This window comes from Triturus cristatus, chromosome 11, assembly GCF_964204655.1.
Source record: "Triturus cristatus chromosome 11, aTriCri1.1, whole genome shotgun sequence".
Lineage (NCBI taxonomy): Eukaryota > Metazoa > Chordata > Amphibia > Caudata > Salamandridae > Triturus > Triturus cristatus.
The window spans coordinates 263,076,388-263,096,248 of record NC_140594.1 but is presented as its reverse complement, the minus strand read 5'-3'; the positions used below and the strand labels follow the sequence as shown (position 1 = coordinate 263,096,248).

The window sequence follows — 19,861 nt, the reverse complement described above, 5'->3', positions numbered from 1 at the left end:
ACCAAGGTGATGGCGGTGGTTGCAGCTCATCTGCGGGGATCAGGAGTGCGAGTCTTCCCCCCCATCTTCACGACTAGCTGTTAAAGGCGGGCTCGCCCCAGGCTGTTGTCTCCCACCTCCAGACTGCAGCTGACCTCTTGCATTCTCTGGGTTTCACTATCAATGTGCCGAAGTCACACCTGACTTCCTTTAATCGGAGCTGTTCTGGACTTGGTTCAGTTTCGGACCTATCCTCTCGAATGGTGAGTCTAGGATATTCAGGCTATGTTTCAGCCTCTATCCTGGATTTTGAGTGAGAGTGACTCAAAGGTTGCTGGGCTTCATGGCCTCCTACATCCTCCTTGTGACACATGCCCGCTGGCATATGTGGACTCTGCATTGAAACCCGAAGTGTCAGTGGGCGCAGTATTGGGAAATTTCTCCGACATGGTCCAGATCTTGGGTGGCACTGCAAAAGATCTGCAGTGGTGGTTATGAAACCGCTATTGGGTCAGCAGCAGTCCTCATCCATTCCCCAACCAGATCGGATAGTGGTGACAGATGTGTCACTCCTGGGATGGGACAGCCACCTGGGAGAGGTGGAGATCAGAGGACTCTGGTCCCTGGCGGAACCCGGACTCCACATCAACCTATTGGTTCTCTAGGCAATCTGGCTGACATTAAAAGCCTTTCTGACCTCCATCAAAGGAAGGCTAGTGCAGGTGTTCGTAGGCAACACCACCGCCATGTGGTACTGCAACAAGCAGGATGGGATTGGTTTGTGAACCTTTTGTCAAAAGGCCCTGCATCCCTGGACATGGCTAGAACATAAGGGCATATCCCTGGTGGTTCAACACTTGGCGGGCTCTCTGAACGCCAGGGTGAACGACCTCAGACTAAGGTAGCTAGCGGATAACGAGTGGCATCTCCATCTGGAGGTGGTGCAAGGTCTCTTTCATCAGTGGGGAGAACCTTGGTTAAATCTGTTTGCCACTGCTGAGAACTCGCAATGTCAGGGGTTTTGTGCGCTGGAGATGGCAAGGTGGCTCTCGCTGGGAGATGCTTTTTATCTTGAATAGGGCTGAAGACTCCTGTACTCATTTATGCCAGTACCACTCCTGCCCAAGTTTTCAAAACGATCAGGAACGACCGGCCCCAAAATATTTTTGTGGCTGCAGACTGGGCTCGGAGAGTCTGGTATCCTGAGCTGTTGAGCTTGTCTATCGGTCTTCCAATCAGGCTGCCGCTTCAGGAGAATCTTCTGTTGCAGAAGCAGGGAAGGATTCTGGAACTAAAGATTTCCGAACACAGTCTTATGCCTGAGGATAATTCTAAGGTAAGGAATTTGCAGCTAGATAGTATCTACCAGATAAGTCGTTGCCAAAGGTAAGTAACTTGTTCTTTAATGATTTTGTCATGAAAAAACAATGATAGATTGTCTACCAAGGGTTAGGAGGGAGGACAAGTCTGTGCTCCCCAGGGTTCAAAAGCGATTTTACGATCTTGGAAATAGTTCTAGGGGCATTATTGGCATTTGAAATTTGCTTTGCGACTAGCTCGATCTTGAATGTTGATATTCTTGCGATATAGCTTCAGTGCTGTTTTATAGATCCTCTTATCATCTAAACTGTAGTTGCGGCACCATTTCCTCTCAAGTGTTTGCATCTGTGTTTTTCCTCCTGGAGACTTAGGGAAAACCAAGCCACAGAGGAGGTACCTCTCTTTTTTTTTATTTTGCTATGAGTTTCCATGATTGCGGTACCTTTGAGCAGAAGATAGAGAGATTAAGTAAGTCCACCAATGCAAGGGTAATTGAAAGGTGCTGCCTTTTCCATGGCATGGTTCAGTGTGGGGTCCTGCAGTGAACCTAATTTGATAGTTTTAATAAGACTGTATGAATCATCCAGTCAGATAAGCGTAATAAAAGACAGGTGGGGTCCATGGGACTCGGAAACAGTAGGATCCTTGACCCTCTGATTATCCACAGGAAACGTAGTGTAAATATCCAAGACTTGTTGGGAAAAAAAATCCTGCAAGTTCATTTAATCTCTCCACAGAAGAAGCTGTAAGCATCTTCAAAATGGGATCTATCAAATATTTGACAATAGAAAATATTTCCTTGATGGAATTGGGAGTGCCCTCATTTTAACAGCATGTAAAGCATATTGTCTTTTCCTAGTGACTTTACGATAGCATTTAATGACGGAATATATTTTGCTCTGGCAGTGAGATTATTTTTTTTACACCATGCAAGTTCAAGCACTTTACAGCCTTTGTTAAGATCCAAAATGTAACTATTGAACCAAGGTGCGTCAGTTTAGCAGTGGGCTTATGAAAAGTGGTCAGAGGGATCGGTTTATTTTGAGTGGGAGAGATCCATAAATTAAAAGCCTTATCCAACTGCCAGAATATTGTTAGAGAACACATGTTCTAACATATGCCCTGGGCAAAGGGTAGGAATCATGACCGGTTGTTTGAGCTATATAGCTTCATTGTCTTTGGTTAAATTGGACACTGAGGTGTAGTCATTATGTTCAAAATAAAGGTTGAGATCCGCAAGGATGTTAAAGTTTGATCATTTAAGTGCAAAAAGTGCAATGAGTTCTAAAAGAGCTTGAGAAAAGTTGGCCTCCAGACTCCGCGAGGGAGTCCAAAAAGGAGAAATTGTGTGAAAGTTTCAGAGGGAAAATGACACCTTAACAATCAGGAACTGGAATGTCAACTGTGGTGCATATAAATCTGATTTAAAATAATGGTAAAACCTCCTCCTTTTTTTGTCCCGGCAGTCTCACCTGATAACACATTATCCTTCAGGAAGAGCATGAGTTATGTCTGGGGTAGAGTTAAGGTTAAGCCAGGTTTCAGTTAAAAAAAGAGTATTTGGTCTCTGATCAAGAATCAAATTCAGATTATCTAAATTTATGGTTAACCAATAAGCTGCAGTTAAAGTTTGAGCCCACGATAATAACCTTTACAAAAGGAGGCCGGTCTTCTGTCTCTGATGAAATCAAAAGTAAAATTAAAGTGATTACATGCTGTAGTGACCTCCAGTGGATTAATAGTATAAGTCAGAGTCTCATATTCTAGGTCACCAAGACAGCAGAACATCAGACGCGTATGGAGTCAGTTGTTAGAAAATTGGCCAGGGTCCATAGCCCTTGGAGCTGTCTGGACGCCGACGAGCACCGACAGGCTTACTTTTGGTGTTTTTATAGGAGATTCTCATTAGTGTTAGAAAAGCCCTAGCCAGCTAGATTGCACAATTTAAATATGGTGCCTCTAGGTGGCTAGGCAAGATGGCTGACGCCAATTAAAAAAACAAAACCCTGAAAATGAAAGTTGCCGTCTGGGCGAAAGGAGCATAAGAGTCTCAAAGCACAGTAGAGATCCTATCCGACGTAAATAAGAATTAAAACACTAATTAAAGTTCCCAGAGTATAAATTGTAAGTGCAGGTGTAGTGTATAGTCTGGGAGAAACCTAACTGAAGTAGGGTGTCCACGCATTGCCCTTGTTTTCATAGGGAATGGTCAGTGATGTTGGAAAAGAGCGGCCAACTATAACGTGCGCTTTAAATATGGCACCCCTAGATGGCACGGCCAAGATGGTGTAAAAAAAACGAGAAAAAAAAACTTCCATCTGCAAACTCGGCATGGTATGGGGAGAATTGCCTCAATGCACAGTAGAGTTCTGACCCCAAGTAAACAAGAATTAAAACGCCCAGTAAAATTCCAGAATAGAAAATGTAAAGTACTGTTGGTAACTTTTTCTGTTGGTAACGTAAGGTGGTAATTATTGGGTATTTACAGTACCACCCCTTCCTCATTTAGTTTTGTTTGAAAAGATTAATTTAGTCAAGGCCTTTGATGTAAATGTCTGTGCTAACTAAAAAAGTAAAGTAAATAAATAAGCAAATCCAACCGAAAACAAAAACACTTTTTACATACATAGATTTGAACTTGTGGCGATCAGTCTTTTCTTGATTTTCTTCTAGTGCGGTAAGTCACCACAGGCAAATAAGCATTACCATGCACTTTGCAATGAAAAAAGTGCAGGTGGAGCAAATTCTCATAAGAAAAAAATAATCAAAGTCCCAGTTCATGATCTATTTTCTGTGCTACCAATCTGTTCTTTGGTGAATCAATTGTGAATTCCATATTGATAAGGTTCTCCATGCTGCTAAGAGAAGTTCAAGAATGCCTCTTGGGCCAGCAAGCAAGAAATTTGCTTATCAATGTAGACATATCTATAAACGGAGGTGTATGCCGTGTATGTGAAAGATCTTCGAGACAAATGATAGCTAGGATTTTAACAAGTGTTTAAAAGTATATGCTTTCACAGGATGCCCATGTCCTGATCATTCACTTAATGAAATTCAAAACGCAAAAGAAAGAAAGGGATTTTCGCAATTTTGAAGGGGATACACCTAGTCCCCTTGCAATCATATAAACAAACAAGAATGAGGAGTATACCCAACAGACAGAACCCTTTCTTCGTGGTATTTGGAAAAAGGAGCACAGGAAAGGGAAATCTCCTTTCTTAAAAAGACCCTTCACTCACCAACCTAGTTGGTGACATGCTTCATCATTGGGGTCCCACCCGAATAGCCGAATGCTTTCCGGGTGTGCTGCGACACCTGATTACAGTGGAGCTGGTTATTTTGTTGTGAAGGTGAGTGAAAAAGGTGTTGATTAAAAATTGGCCAGATTTAACCCACTCCCAAAAAAAAATTATTCTGGGGCAACTGGACAATATTAAAAGGATTGTTAAGATGCCGTACTAGGTTACATTGACCTTCGGTATCTTTCAGTGAATAAGAAGTGCAAAAAAGAGTGCTGAAAAAACGGTCTACATGTTTCAACCATCAGGTTGTTACTACCAGGTTTTCGTCAGGACCAGTGAACGTAACCCGGGAGGTATACACTCGCTAAGGTGTACCCTACCCTTGGTCACTGTAGCCTAACCATGTACTCACAGTTAGGTATCCTTTCGTCCCATTCGTCGAAAGGAAAATATCTGTGAAGATAAACACAAGATCACAGGCAAATGCTTCAAGTCGCTGCAATGAGTTCTCTCTGTGGGATAAGTGCTTTTATATTTTCCAACATATAATGTGCATAGCGTGAGATTACCAAACAACTCAGAGTGTGCCTCCTCGACTAAGAGGCAGTGAACTGTAGTACTCACGCACACATATCAGTGACAGATTTAGGCCACTAGGACATAGAACATACCCACTCATCATGCTCATTAGAGTGGGTGTCTACGCACTCCAAGTGAAGTGAGGAGTGCGAGTGCACCGGTGCAAACACTGGACCCACGGAGATTATGCCGAGGTTCATGGTTATGTCAACCCCACATACATCATTGATTAGTGGTGGGTGTTACACGCTCTCAATCAAATCTGTGAGCGCGCTGCTTAACAACATTCAATTCGAAATCGCAAGCGTGTTGTATGCAGAAAGAATCGCAAGTGTGTTGTGGACATAAAATTCGGATTCATGGGAAGGAGAAGGAAGCTTACTAAAAACGCGGTGTTAGTGTGCCTCATGGGAGTCGGGGTCACAGTGTTTGGTTCTTTACACAATCTAAACAAAAGTGGGCAAGAAAGAGTCAAAACATCCCCACGAGCGTAATTTCAAAAGGAGGAAAGACGGGGACTCCCGCATCCAGCCCGGGTACTTACTATGTGGAGCTGATCACCAACTGCTGCGCCTATCAACAGGACCTGCCGCAACTCCCTGCTGGATCAGTGTATCGGAGCCGCTGCGCCGAGTAAGTGCAGCCACTTTCGGATCACGTGGACAGGCAGCGTGGCTAAGCGGTCAAAAGACCCGTGTCAGCACATCCGGGGGTACGTGCGCCGGTGTCGCTAGACTACCGGACAATAAAGTTACTAATGTTGAGTATGAAGTAAATACTCCTTACAGGGCATGATTTAAATAGAAAGTACTTAAACCAAATAGGAATTAAAATGCAGACTCACACAGAATAAAGGTGTCTAGGACAACATGAAAAAGAACAGGAAAGTGGCTATATTTACGATCGTGGTGTTAACCTAAACAGGCAATCCATCACGCTCACATAGTCACCGTGCAGACATCCTTGTTATAATTGATGTTTGGCAAGATATATTTACTCAGGGGTTTTCCATGTACAATCCCACTGAGGGTCACGTGTATAGAAGAAAAGAGACGAAAAACCATACCTCTGGTTTGTGGATCTAACAACACTCCTATAGTGTGTATACTGATATAGCTGGATGAAACTATCATAGGAAGTGTGGTGCTTATTTAGGTAGAATAGAATTCCATGGGTTATTTTCCTTTAGTCCCTCTCTATGGGTGGATAGCGTATATATCCACCGTTGCTCTTTTTCAAAGAGCTTTTGTTGTGCATTTGACCCCATTTTGATCTGTTCAATTATGGTCCACCGCATGTCATTTGTGGCATGGTTCCTCTCAAAGTGTTCAGTGAGTTTTGTTGTCACCCTTTTGCATCTGATTGTACTGCGGTGCTCGCATATTCTCTGTTTGATCTTCCTGCTAGTCATGCTCAAATATTGAAGGTTGCATGGGCACTTTATCAAGTAAACCACGTTGGTGCTGTTGCAATTTGTATGGGTTCTTTGAGTCCATATTTTTCCTTGTTCTAGTGACAATGATTTTGTATTGCTAGTCAGGTGGCAAACGCTGCAGTTACCACACTGATAGTGCCCTACAATACTCGGTAGGCCCCATGCGTTTAGTACAGTAGGAGAAGTTTCCTGCCTTGTCTCTTTAGGGCGTGTATTCACCAGGGAGTCCTTAAGGCGTCTTGCTTTTTTTTAAAGAGAATAATGGTTTTTCCCATTGAAGGTTGCCTGTATTAATGATTGACCAATGTTTGTTGATAGACCTAGTCATATGGTTTGACGCTTTGCTGTATGTCGTTACACAAGTGAGAGGGATTTCCCCCTCCGTCTGTATTTTGTCCTCCAGGAGGGCATCCCTAGGTTGATTGCGTGCTCTTTTCTGGCATTTTTTGAGGATTTTCTCAGGGTAGCCTCTGTCAGATAGTTTGTTAGTCAGATCTCTTGCTTGGCTGCGATAGTCTGTGAGCTTGCTACAATTTCTACGCAGTCTCAGATACTGACCATAAGGCAAATTTTCTCTGAGAGGTGTGGGATGAAAGCTCTCAAATCTGAGTAGGTTTAGCACTGGGTTTGTGGTGGGTTCTGGTTTCTAGTAGGCCATTCTCCTTGGTGATTACTACATCCAGGAATATCATTGTTTGAGGGTCCATAGTGTGGGTGAACCTTAGATTGTCATCACAAGTATTGATCCATACGATGAAGTCCCTTGGGGTATCAACTGGTCCTTGACAGATGGCAAGGACGTCGTCGATATATCTCTTCCAAAAAACAATGTTAGAGCGAAAGGGATTCTGAATATTCAGTATGAATCTCATTTCGAAGTCAAAGACATAGAGTCCTGCTACGCTCGGAGCGAAGGTGCTCCCCATAGAAGTACCCCCTGTCTGGAGAAATAGGGTTCCCTCAAATTCGAAATAGTTTCTCTTTAAGGCCAATCTGGCACGTACCAAAATAAAGGCGGTGTCCTGTATGTCCATAAAGTTCCATTCAAGGCTTTTTTTTAAACTTCCAGTGTATCGTCTTGTGGGATGCTGGTATATAGACTTTCAATGTCTAAGCTCACCAGAATCGTATTCTCATACACTGTCAGGTCTTGGAATAGTTTAAGAAGGCTTTTTGTATCCTGGAGGTAGGTAGAGGTGCTCTGTAACAGTTTTTAAAAACTAAGTCACAAAATCGCGACAAAGGTTCGAGTAAAGACCCGATCCCCGACACAATCGGTCTACCTGATGGGGGAATCTTGTCCTTGTACATTTTTGGCAGGGTATAGAAGTATGGGATTCTGCCCCCACTGTTTCTCAGGAAATCAGCTTCCTGTTTAGAAATGTGGCCCATTGTTTCTGCGTGTTCCACAAGAGATCTGATTTCTTGCCTAAGATCATCGGTGGGGTTCTGTAGTAATGGGTGGTAATTCCTGTCATCAGACAGAAGTCTCTGGCATTCCGCACAATAAGCCTCTTTATCTTGTACTACTACTCCACCGCCTTTGGCCGCCTGTTTTATCACAATGGTGTCACATGATTTGGGCTGTCCAGGGCACAGTTCTCCTCTTTACTCATATTAGTGAAGGGTTGTTTTAGATCAAATTGTTCTATGTCTTTAAAGACAGCTTGTTCAAATGCAGCTAGCTCCACCGGGGTGGTATGTGTTGGGGGAGTGAAGGTGGACTTGACACGTAATCCAGTTTCATTAGAATCCTCTGTGTATGTCGTCTTACCTTGTTTCTCAAAGAAAGCTTTTAGTCTGAGCTTCCTAAAAAAACTGGCCAGTTCGCAATGAAGATGGAATTTGTCAAAGCGTGTCGTAGGGACAAAAACAAGTCCTTTATTCAGGACCCTTTCTTCTGCCACTGTTAGAGGTCTTGTTGCAAGGTTGGTGACTAAACCCTGCTGTTGCTCGGCCCTGCCTGGGGTGCTTGTGTCTTGCTCCTCGTGTAGCTGCCTACCGGGTCCTCCTCTTCCCAATGCACCTGGTTCGTGCCTTTTCTTGTTCCTCTTCCCCTCCTGCCCCTGCCTAAAAAAGGCGGCCTGTAGGTGTTTGGAGGGAATAATGGTTGTGGGAACGGTGGTTGCCATCCATAAACAGGGTATGGTTGTTGTGGATTGTATGGGCCTTGGAATCCAGGTGGAATATGTGCGTTGTATGCCGGCAAGTTGTTCTGAGCTCTATTCCTTCCTCTTTGTCTCTGTCTCCCACTTCCCGTGCTGGAGTTGCTACTACCAGTGTAGTCAGTGCTGGAGGCATCTGAGTCACGATCAGATTTCATCGGAGGGGTAAATTCAGGATCAGAGTATGGATACGTCTTGACATAAGAGAAGCGTTTAAGGTCCTTTTGAAATTTTTGTACCTTCTGTTGTGTGAGATGGTCCTTGTATTCCCCAATGATGATGCATGTCACCAACTAGGTTGGTGAGTGAGGGGTCTTTTAAAGAAAGGAGATCTCCCTTTCCTGTGCTCCTTTTTCCAAATACCACGAAGAGAGGGTTCTGTCTGCTGGGTGTATTCCTCATTCTTGTTTTTTTACATTCACTTAATGATGCAGCATTTTCCTACAGATGTGGTATTGAAACAGTATATATCTTTCAAACAAGTTTTTTTTATCATCACCACAGTACTCTCCGGGATCCTGTGTGTAAAACAAAAAATACAAATTTTTGTTGTGATCCTCCCACTTTTTACTGTCTGGTTTTGCTAGATTTAGGAATATGTGCACTATGTCACTGCTAAACAGTGGCATAGAATCTGTGCTTTTGCCCTAAAACATGTACTGTTCATTGGTTTTACTTACTTAACTGCCAAGTAAGGCCATAGCCGATAGAGCCAGAAATGCACTTTGGGCATACAAGTTAAATGTCATGCTTGGGATGAAGTGTATATTTACATCGTTTTCATATGTACACAAAATGTATGGCTTCAGAGAGCACCCTGTCGCTCTGGCTGAGCTGAAGTTTAGAAAGACTACAATGTCACATGGAAAGGAAAAGTGCATTTTCCAAGAACCTATTTTATGTATTGGCTTAGTCATCTTTAAGGTGTGCCTTCTAAGGCCACAAAGCTGAGTGCTTAATGTATAAAAATGAGACATGGTAGACATTGGAAAATGTATGTCCTCAAGGAAGATAAAACTGCATTTTATTTTTATTTTTGAAGAGCAAGCTTGTTCATGAGACAAATCATGTTCCTATCTGGTAGTGGGAAAATGCTAGTTGGGTCATTGAGTTAATTTCCTTTTACGTTTCAACATTAAATTCACTGGTGAATGTAGAGTTTTGGTAAATATATCACAAAAGTAACTTTAGAAGCCTGTACTTTGTGCTGCTCTGGAGTTTCTCAGCCCTACTGCAGGGGCTAAATACACACCATTAGATGGCTGGTTAATGATCTCCTTCATGGAAGGCAGCAGTGGTGTCTGAAGTGACCACCTTGCAAGGATTAGCTCTCCAGACTATGGACAGGACCAGCTGGAAAGGGGTCATTTCGCACTGCTTTCTTTGAAATTAAAATGTTTAGCTCAGTTCAGACAGAGGGAAGGACACCTCATCCATACTGGATAGTGGCTAGAGGGAGGCCCAAGGTTCCTCTGGGTGGCAATCAACCGAAACAAAGTGCTAAAAAATTGGGAAGACATTTTGTGAAAATGTTTCTAGGATTGGGTGTGGGGAATTATTTAATCACTAGCTAGTGCACAGGATAATACTGGAAACTCATCCACCACCTCCTCAGAACGTTTATGAACCTGGGAAGAAAACATTATAGGAAGAACACTCTGCCTAAGTGGTGTTAGAAGAACCAAGTATTTCAAACTCCTCTTGCCACCCACTGACTGGAACTGCTGTCCAACAGCTAAGTGGTTGGACTCTTGTTGCTTCTACATGAATGCAAAAAGCAAAAGAACACCTGACTTCTAAGCGAACCCAGCTGACCACCGTGGACAGACGTTCAAAAGCCCTGCCTTGAGACAGGCTTGATTCTAGACCGCCTACCTTGAGGACAGGAGGGCTGCAAGAGTGACGAAAGGTATCTTTCCCAGCAGTTGAAAAACATTTAGGCACAGAATGACAGGACCTGCCCTAGGCTGACAAACCTTCTACGGGCAACAATACCAGTTTTTTCCCACTTAAAACATTTTCCATCCTGAAAACTGCTTGAGCGGGACCCTGTGGTGGAGGCATCCAAACTTGTGGAGTCCTGTTGAGCTACAGATTCCAGCTTTGACCCTCAGGTGGAATTTAAGAATCAAAATAATGACTAAATCTGAATGTATAACCGGTTGAGACTCAGCCAGATGATCAGGATTTTGAGACCGGTTTCCACCAATCTCCTCCTGGCGAAGGCAGGTTAATGAACATTGAGCTAGAAAGGCTCATTACCAAGAACTCAACCAGGGCAAAAGGAGGTAGAGAGAAGAGACGAATAAAACAAACACTGCTCCAGCAACTCATACACCAGTTTCAGTAAGGGAGATGTCACAAGACATCAGTATCCAATTCACAGTAGAATAGTGGAAGCTTTCAAAGAAACCAACTGCAAGGGACTTCTCTAGCTTTTTGACTTGAAGCTAAAAAAAATGAAAAGAGTAAATCCATGTGTGAGAACTTAAGCACTCTTGGCCTGCCCAATTGCTTCTCTATTGCGGTCTTACTGAAATCTCCTTAGAACCTGATCATCCTCAATCTTGTTTTTTAATAAGCAAACTTTTTTTCAGTTTTACAGCTCATGTGATAAGCAATACACAGTACAAAACATGGCCAATCCACGACAAAGGTAGCAGGCAATAAAAAAGAAAAAAACAGTGGCTCATTTCATGTCGGACATCATGGAGGTTGTAATAAGCCCAATTTAACATTGCTTGATAGGACAACTATGGGCTCTGTAGATCGGCTTGTTCACTTTCACGCACCAGTCCCTCACAGAGCACCACTCCACAAAAGTAGGTGGGGAGGAGGATTTCCAATGGCAAGCTGCTATACATTTCGCCACCACAGTGCCAATGCCCACCAGGATATGTTGTCAATGGGGTCCTCCAACATCATCTAAGATGCCCAATGAGGGCAACACAAGGAGAGCAATCGAAGGGCCTTTCTAGAACAGCAGTTAATGTAGCAAAAGCAGAGGGGCCAATCTTTAGCAATTACCAGGCAGGACCACACCATGTGAAAGAAGCGTCCTTCGGTCCTCCTACACCTATGGCAAGTAAGGTTGGGGAGCGCACCAATTCTCCATAAGCATTGTGGGGTGAAGTATGAAACATGTAAGTATTTTAGTTAAATCACGAGTAGAAGAGAGGAAATTACCAGCTCTTGTGAAGCCATCCTGATATTGTTCAGCTGCAAACTTAACTACTGATTGGCGCTTTGTGTTCTCGTGGTGCTGTTTGACACAAAACTTTGCAAACAAATATCATTGGTTTTCTTTATCCAGTTTTAGTTGATGCGGGTCTTTCCTTATTCAACATTTTTTCTAGTTTATTCAACTGGTTTGACAATTTAACTGTGGTGTTTTCTTGGCTTTAAAATTATTGAGGCTGCTTTACCTTAACCACTCATTTTTCTGGACATTTGCCTACTCTGTGTGCCAATCTGCCTGGGGCTGAACAGAGATTCTCTTAGAACTGTGTTGTGACTTAAGCAGGATGAGTTTATTAAGTCAGAGGAGATAACTCACTCCTGAATTAATAACCCACTGCTTTGCAAGTACCTGGGGTCTCTAGAGTTACAAGGGCTGCCACCAATATAAAAAGTGGGAAGCCTGACAGATCTTGTTGCCAAGTTAGTCAAACAGCTCTGTTTGACTTCTTCAAAAGTCAACAAATAGTGTGAGGGACTAATTGATGGATAGAGTCCCAGCTGAGACAACAGTATGTCTTTAGTGTTGATTGGACTTCATTGTCATTCTGCATGCCTTTGGCTTATGATGAAACAGTTCTCACAGCATCTGTCATAGCAATTACATTTGGTAGTTGAATCTTAGATGAAGGACAACCCCTTGCTAGCAACTATTCAACTTTACTTAACTTTGTGTGTCCTGGATGCAAACAATTTTAAGTCTTAAGAAATCCTTATTAGACAAATCTAAACTTCAGGATTAACCATCCAACATTCATAAGTTAGCTTTGGAAAAATAAGCATATAGCTCTTTACATATCTTAGCTATCAACATAACATACAAAGGAGGCTTCCTTGTAGTCAATTGGCTCACAGGTCTCAGACACCACTGACTTTTTGGAGTTCAAAGGGATCAGCCACCCTGCATTCCTTCTGGGTAGCCCAGCATTTGATGTGGCCTAGAAGATGTTTCTTGTTCTACACAGTTGTTTCATTTTCATGAATTCTAATGTGGTGTTTTTATGATAAAGCAAAGTCCACCCAATTCACTATCTCTGCCTGCTGACCGTGAATATATGAACTTAAACATGGCACCTTATTTATCTAATATTGAAGATGTGTAAAAGGACACTTCTAATATGTCACACACTAGTCGGAGATGTAGTTTTAGAGACTCTTTGGCTCTGCAGTTTGCAGCTACTACGATCCCTTTGATAACATCATCTTTCTGAAAAACAAAAACTGTGTGTCACTGGCTATGGGACCTTCCAAAGGAGAAGCTGTAATATACATGTTTATATTATTGTGCATTACAACTGGGTGACCAGATTAGCAGTTAGATGCATTCTCTGTACTTTGATTACATTTGCCAAATGTGATGAAGGAAAAGCTTAGATGTGGGGAGGCAAAATAAAGACGAGATTGCTCTCAACAGTTGCTAATGTGGGCTGTAATGCCTTAATCATCAAAATGTTAGCTCAAAGAGTTAATTTCAGGTAGGTGGTAACTACGTCCATGGAATTAGGTGATCAGAGCATTTGTTGTGCATAGATGGAACACAGAATTGTTCATTAGTTAATCACTTGGTAACAGTGGTTGGGGTCTATCTATTGGTCAAGATTAGATTTTTCCTGTGATGTATTTTGAAGAGCAGCATCTTTAGCTCCTCACATAATTTAATGATGGTTGGTGCTCTTTAAGGAACTGAGGGAAGAGAATTCCAAGCAAAACCTGTTCTGTCTCTGAAGCAGGAGAATTCCAGCAATAGTTCACTTTTTTGCTCTATGGATCTCTTGTGCTTTCTGAGATATTAAGATTGCCTGCTTTGCATTTTAGGAATTTGAAGGCAAGAATTTGGATTGTGTGTGACAATTGGGGATGGTATGTGAGATTGTTGTGAAGCATTTTCTTTTGATAAGTTGGTGGAAAGGATTTCTTCATGTCTTTTCACACGTCAAGAAACAGGCTTACCAAGGTGGATAGCTTCTTTTTACTTTCTAAAGAAAAACATAATTTTTCTTGTTTAAAATCAGATTACTTTAAAATTAAGTGTTATTAATGCATACACCATTAAACCCTAGCATTTGAAAGAAAGGATTTTTGTTTCTTATTACAGCAAGAAAAAAGAATATTTACAAACTTTCATCGTCAGCTCTTCTGTTGGATTGACAGATGGCATGATCTAACAATGGAGGACATTAGAAGGATGGAAGATGAAACGCAAAAAGAACTAGAAGCGGTGAGAGTTTAAAATATGATCAATTATAAATTGCCCTCATCCACTCGAAAATTGGAAGGCAAGTTCGCAACAACTTTATGGAGTCATATTGTTTCTCATGAATATTATCTGTGCAATGATTTTATATTTTTTTCATTCTTCTACCACCAGTAAGGAATTTAAGTTTTTACCAGTTTAGTGCAAGGAGGAGACTGTGTCTAAAGGACCTCTGTTCTAATTCTGCATTCCACAGTGGATTTTGGGACATTGGATCTTACTCATAATTCTGTGCAGATCATTGCATATATTCTCTATAGTTAACAAACCGTGCCCACCCCTATGAAAATTGCTGCTGTACATGTGCTGCCACAAAGGAAGGCATTTCTTTATCACTCTTATGCTGAAGTCATTGGTTTTCTCCTTGACTTCCATGGACTGAGATATTAATATCCAGGTAGACCGCACATTTTCACCATTTAGATTGTAAAATATTTCCCTCAACATCTGTCCTATGAAAGTAAGACTCTTCCACCTTCCGAGACTCAGCTGTAGGAACATGTGTAAACATGTAATTTCCAGAGCTAGCACCATGCAACCGACCTCCCACTTGTTCACTTCAGAAGCCAGACCTGGGATACTGAATCCTCAAATTTCTATTGAGCTGTTGCATGCCAAGTGTCTAAGACTCAGGCATCAGTAGTGCCGGCCACATGCTTCAGTTGCCTTTTTTGTGATGCGGTCAGCTTCTCATGATGCAGAGATTGTGGTGAGATGGACAAAATATGTTTGCCACCTTGTAGTCTCATGGTCACATTTATTTATTTATTTGAAGAGTTTTATAGAGTGCAAACAAGACCCGGCTGGGTATCAGAGCGCTGTACAACAAAGCCAGCTGGAAGGCTGGTACATGAGGACAAAATAGATAGCTAAACTTCTGCAGTAGAAGAAGATATAATGGAGACAAAGTAGACATGTAAACAGTTAACAAGATGAAGATTGCATAGTGGACAGGGAATACAGGGTTGAAGTTCACCCGTTAGTTGTGAGGCTAAGGGACTAATCCTAACTATTCCGGAGCAAACCTTTGATTTCTTTTTTTAAAAGCATATGCCAAGGGGTTAATTCTAATTTCTGGTGGAAGGGCGTTCCAAATTCTCAGAGCAAGCCCTGAGAAGGCACGGCTGTAGGTTCTCTTTTTTTGAACTTTGGTGGTTTCAGCAGTAAAGTGTGTGAACTTCTTAGTTTGAAATTCCCACCCGATAACTCAAGTTTATTTGCCAGGTAAGTAGGGATGTTCTGATGGAATGCCTTGTGCGTTAGGCAGGCTATTTTATACCTGATCCTAGAATTGATGATGAGTCAGTTGAGATGGAGTAGGTCTGGTGTGATGTGGTCATGCTTTCTTGAGCTGGTGATTAGTCTGGCAGCAGAGTTCAGAGTGGCCCTTAAAGGGGCCGGTTCAGCTTTGGGTAGCCCTGCCAGAGTAGCGATTACGTAATCTAAACAGGAGATAACTAGGGATTGGTCAGCTTGTTTCAGGTCAGTAGGCGGCAGGAAAGGTTTGATTTTCCTTAGTGCGGATAGTTGCTGATTGGCTCCTCTTGTTGATGCACAGATGTGATCTTGCATATTCAGGCATTTGTCCAGGATTAAGCTGAGTGATCTAGCGGAGCTCACAACATGAGGGATGCAATTGAGTACTGTTAGTTGCTTGACCCTGTCCTGAATGGGTGCAGTGTGGTTATGGGGGGCAATCAGGAGGAATTCTGTTTTGCGCGTATTTAACTTAAGGTGGTTGTGAGCTAACCACTGCTGAGTTTCCAAAAGAAGATGGTTGAGGGTAGTTATGTTGCTTGGAGAGGAGATTTTCATATACACTTGTGTATCATCCGCGTACATATGATATTGAATGTTGCATCGTTTCAGAATTTCAGTGAGAGGTTCCAGATAGAGGCTGAAGAGAGTGGGTGAAAGTGCGGATCCTTGTGGAACTTCAATAGAAACCGGCTTACTGTTGGAAATGTCATTATTGATTTTTAGTTTTTGAGATCTATTTTGAAGGAAAGAGGCAAACCAATTTAGGATTGGACCTGATAACCCCATCCTTGTTACTAGCAGGTTTATTAGTTTGTCGGGTCTGACCTTGTCAAACGCTGAGGAAAGATCCAGCAGAATAATTAGGCAAGGTTCGTTTTGGTCAAGTATTCTTAAGGCATCGTCTGCTATGTGTGTTAATGCAGTTTTGGTACTGTGACCCAATCTGAAGCCTGATTGGTGTTGGTCGAGTAGTTGGAAATGCTCAATGTGGTTGCAGAGTTGTGTATGGACATACTTCTCAAGAAGTTTGGGCAGAGTCATGATATTGGCGATTGGTCGGAAGTTGTTAAGGTCAGAAAAGTCTGTCATAGGTTTCTTTGGGATGGGGGTGACTTGCCCGATCTTGAGGCAGTCAGGGATCACTCCTTGTGTGAGAGATTCATGTACAATCTTCGACAAAAGTGGGAAAATGGGCAAGATAAGTTCATTAAAGACTTCGGAAGGCATAGGGTCAAAGAAGTGATTTGATGGTTTTAATGTGGTCTTGATGTTGAGTAGCTCAGCATCGTCCGGTAGTCTGAAGGTATTCCAAGAAGCATAATTTTTTTGAGTCTTTGCAACAAATTCCATCAGAGGAGAGCTCAGTCCAGGAGTAGCTGAGGCGTCGGACGAGAGAGCCTTGTAGGTCTTGTAGGGAGATTTGCAGATCTAATTCAATCTTTCTAGTGTTACCAATGATATGGGCTGAAAATTCCTCGCAGCTTGGGGTTGAGTCTTTGAGAGTTCCGAGTTAGTAAGAGTGTTTGGTTTATTGATTGATGGTTTCGAAGAGTTTTTTTGGTCTGTTGTTGGCCTTATCCAGCCGCAATCTTAAGTGATCAGATTTGGCAGTGCATATGTTTGTTATAAGCTTTTCTAGTCTTTCTTAGTTGTTTGGGGTTGTCTAGGGAGTGGGAGTTTCTCCACGTTCATTCATCAAGTCTGAGTTTACATTGTTCCACATTGAGGGAGTCGTTAAACCAGGGTTTAAAGTGTTTGTTTGGAATTCTTTTGAGTTTCAGGGGAGCCAGGGCATCACAGATATCGGTCATGGAGTGGGTGTAGTGCTCTGTGAGTTCCTCGAGATTTGTCATGTTAGGGGGTGGCTGCAGAAGATTATTGCTCATGGTGGTAAGATCATTTATGTTGATGTTTCTCCAACTCATGTGCCCATTGTTTATTTTTCTGAGGTTGACCATGTCTAATCAACACCTTTTCTAAGATGCTGAAGGAGATTATGAAGTGATTTGACCAATCTCAAGGTAATATGTCATCCAATTGTATGATATTATCCTCGGCAATGATGAGATCTAGTGTGGCACTTTTGTAGTGTGTGGGCTTGTTGCAGGATTGGCTGAGGTTCAGGTCAGTTAGGAAGGTCTTGAAGGTGTGTACTAATGGATCATTTTCATTGTTCCAATGTAAGTTGAAATCACCAAGGAAGACATGGTTATGGGATTGGATTGCTTTGACTGATAGTCTCCATTATTTGTTCAAGGAACAGCAGATTGTCTCCAGGAGGGTGAAATATAATGTGGAGCGTGCAAATTGTTTTGTCATTGTTTAAGATTTCAACATCTAGGTGTTCATAAGAGTGCAGATTGAGTCTGTTTCACGGAGCGGGTGGATCTATGGATACAGGCAATGCCACCTCTGGTTCTGATTAATCTAGACATTCTAATGATGTCATAGTCAGGGGGGACTAGAATGTCCAGGATTGATGTAGAGCTGTCATTGAGCCAAGTTTCAGTTAAGATCAAGATGTCTAAGTCATATGAGAGTATGAGGTGTGCAATGTCAGCTGCATGCTTTACCGCTGATCTGCAATTGATAAGCATCGATTTGATGCAAGATTTGGTCTTTACAGATTCAAGGTGTGTAGTTTGGACGGTTTGCAGGTTTTCTTTGGTCATAGAACGGAGATTGACGCTGGGTTCCCTAAACGGATTTGAGGGTAGCGTTTGAATATTGAATGTGGAGGGGATTGGTTCAGTAAGATCTGAGTTGTATGAAAGTAAGTGGGAATGAATGTCCACCTCAGTCCGGTGATCAGTAACCTTATTAGGTCTTGAGTGATTATTAAGGTAAGGCTAAGAATTCCAGAAAGTATTCCTTTTGATATCCCTGACCAATATTTCCCTTCTGAAGTAATTGATCATTGTGGTGAGGTTAGGTTGTTCAATCTCCGAAGTCTTATTGAGCTCCCTCAACTTTTCTGATTTTAAAGAGAGGTGTAATAAGATCATAAGGCTCTCTTTAACTAGATTAAGATAGTTCTTGATGTCATACAATCTATCCTCATTAAAAGACGTATTTGGCAAATGTGTGGGAGGTCTTGTGGTGGTACGCAGGGGATCCATCTGGGGGAAAGGGGAAATAGTAAGGGGGGATTCCGCTTCAGAGAGGAGGGAGGTATTAGGGGAGTGAAGTGCGATTTCTGGAACAAGGATGGTGTATGGGAAGCGGAGACTGGGTTAGGAGTCGGTGTTAAGATAGTACCTTCCTTGGGTGAGGAGATCCGTGTGTAGGTGAGCTTGTTGCAGGGAGGGGAAATGCCTCTGTGCGAGTAAGTATTCAAAGGTGAGCGGGTAGAAGACCTCGAGTTTCCTAGATTGTCGTTATAGGGCACTAACGAGGGTTGATTATTGTGTTTTAGTGCCTTGTGTGAACATGGGTCAAGGGCACTCCATGTATTGGTGTAAGGGAGGTCATTATGAGCTAGAAGCATTCTTCGATTGTCCCCCAAATAATCCTGGAAGGCGCAAGGGGTAGGTTCACCAGGAGCTCTAGTGGGCAAGGATGGAGGTGTACTGGAAGTAGACCTGGGAACAACACTTTGGGGTATCCTTGTGGTTGGTATAGCTAGATCTTCTCGTAAGGAAGTTGTATTGTTAGCCAATGAGTTTTTAATCTTCATAAAGAGTTTTTCAAACTGCTCTAGATTTTGATCCGATGATTGAGAGAGAATGATCCCATTGTTGTAAATGATAATGGTGAGATCAGCTTCGAAGATCGGAGAGGAAGTAATGGAAAGTCTAAATCCATGAGGTGTTTTCCTTATCTGTTTGACCTGAAAAAAGGATATGAGGGTTTTCCTCCATTGGGCTCTTTTATTGGTGAAGAAGATTAGGCCGTTCACAATGTTGCCTTTAGACATTCAGAAATATGCATCCAAAATAAGCATTTCCAGGTGTCTTTTGATTATATTGTGTTTGAATTTCTTAGCAGATTTTTTTGAAAGGTTAGGAGTATAAGTAATCTTAAAGGCATTGAAGCCCACTTGTGAAAGTGAGCCTTCATTAGGGCTGGTGATAGTTTTAGCCATGGTGGGGGGGGAAAGCCGGGTGTGGGGAAGGGTGAATTCTTGGTTCAGTTCTGGTCAACAATAAGGTAGGTCTGTTAACTATTGAGACAGTCGAGTACTACCAGCTTTACAGATGATTTTAAGCGGGCTTAAGTTCTGTAAAATATTATGTAAAGAGGGTAGTGGTTCAGGAAAATAGGGTTTGGTGGGAGTTCTGGGTAAGGTTCTGCTAATATAGTGTGGATGACTCAGACCTCTTACAGATTGTTCTTCAGAGTATTTGTGTTTGGGATTGGGTATGGGAAATTTATATACAGGGTTTGCAGG

The 19,861-nt window shown here is 42.3% G+C and overlaps 2 protein-coding genes across 2 annotated transcripts in view; one reads left to right on the top strand and one right to left on the bottom strand.

Moving 5' to 3' along the window:
• LOC146783979 (uncharacterized) overlaps positions 1 to 19,861 on the bottom strand; it is a 778,724-nt gene that overhangs the window by 272,587 nt on the left and 486,276 nt on the right. The gene's annotated exons all lie outside the window — the stretch shown is intronic.
• Positions 1 to 19,861, top strand: part of PITPNB (phosphatidylinositol transfer protein beta) — a 624,814-nt gene that overhangs the window by 485,263 nt on the left and 119,690 nt on the right. Inside the window, exon 10 of the mRNA XM_085636212.1 lies at positions 14,053 to 14,175. Within this exon, the coding sequence (XP_085492338.1) occupies positions 14,053 to 14,175 (123 nt within the window). The remainder of the gene's footprint in view (positions 1 to 14,052; positions 14,176 to 19,861) is intronic.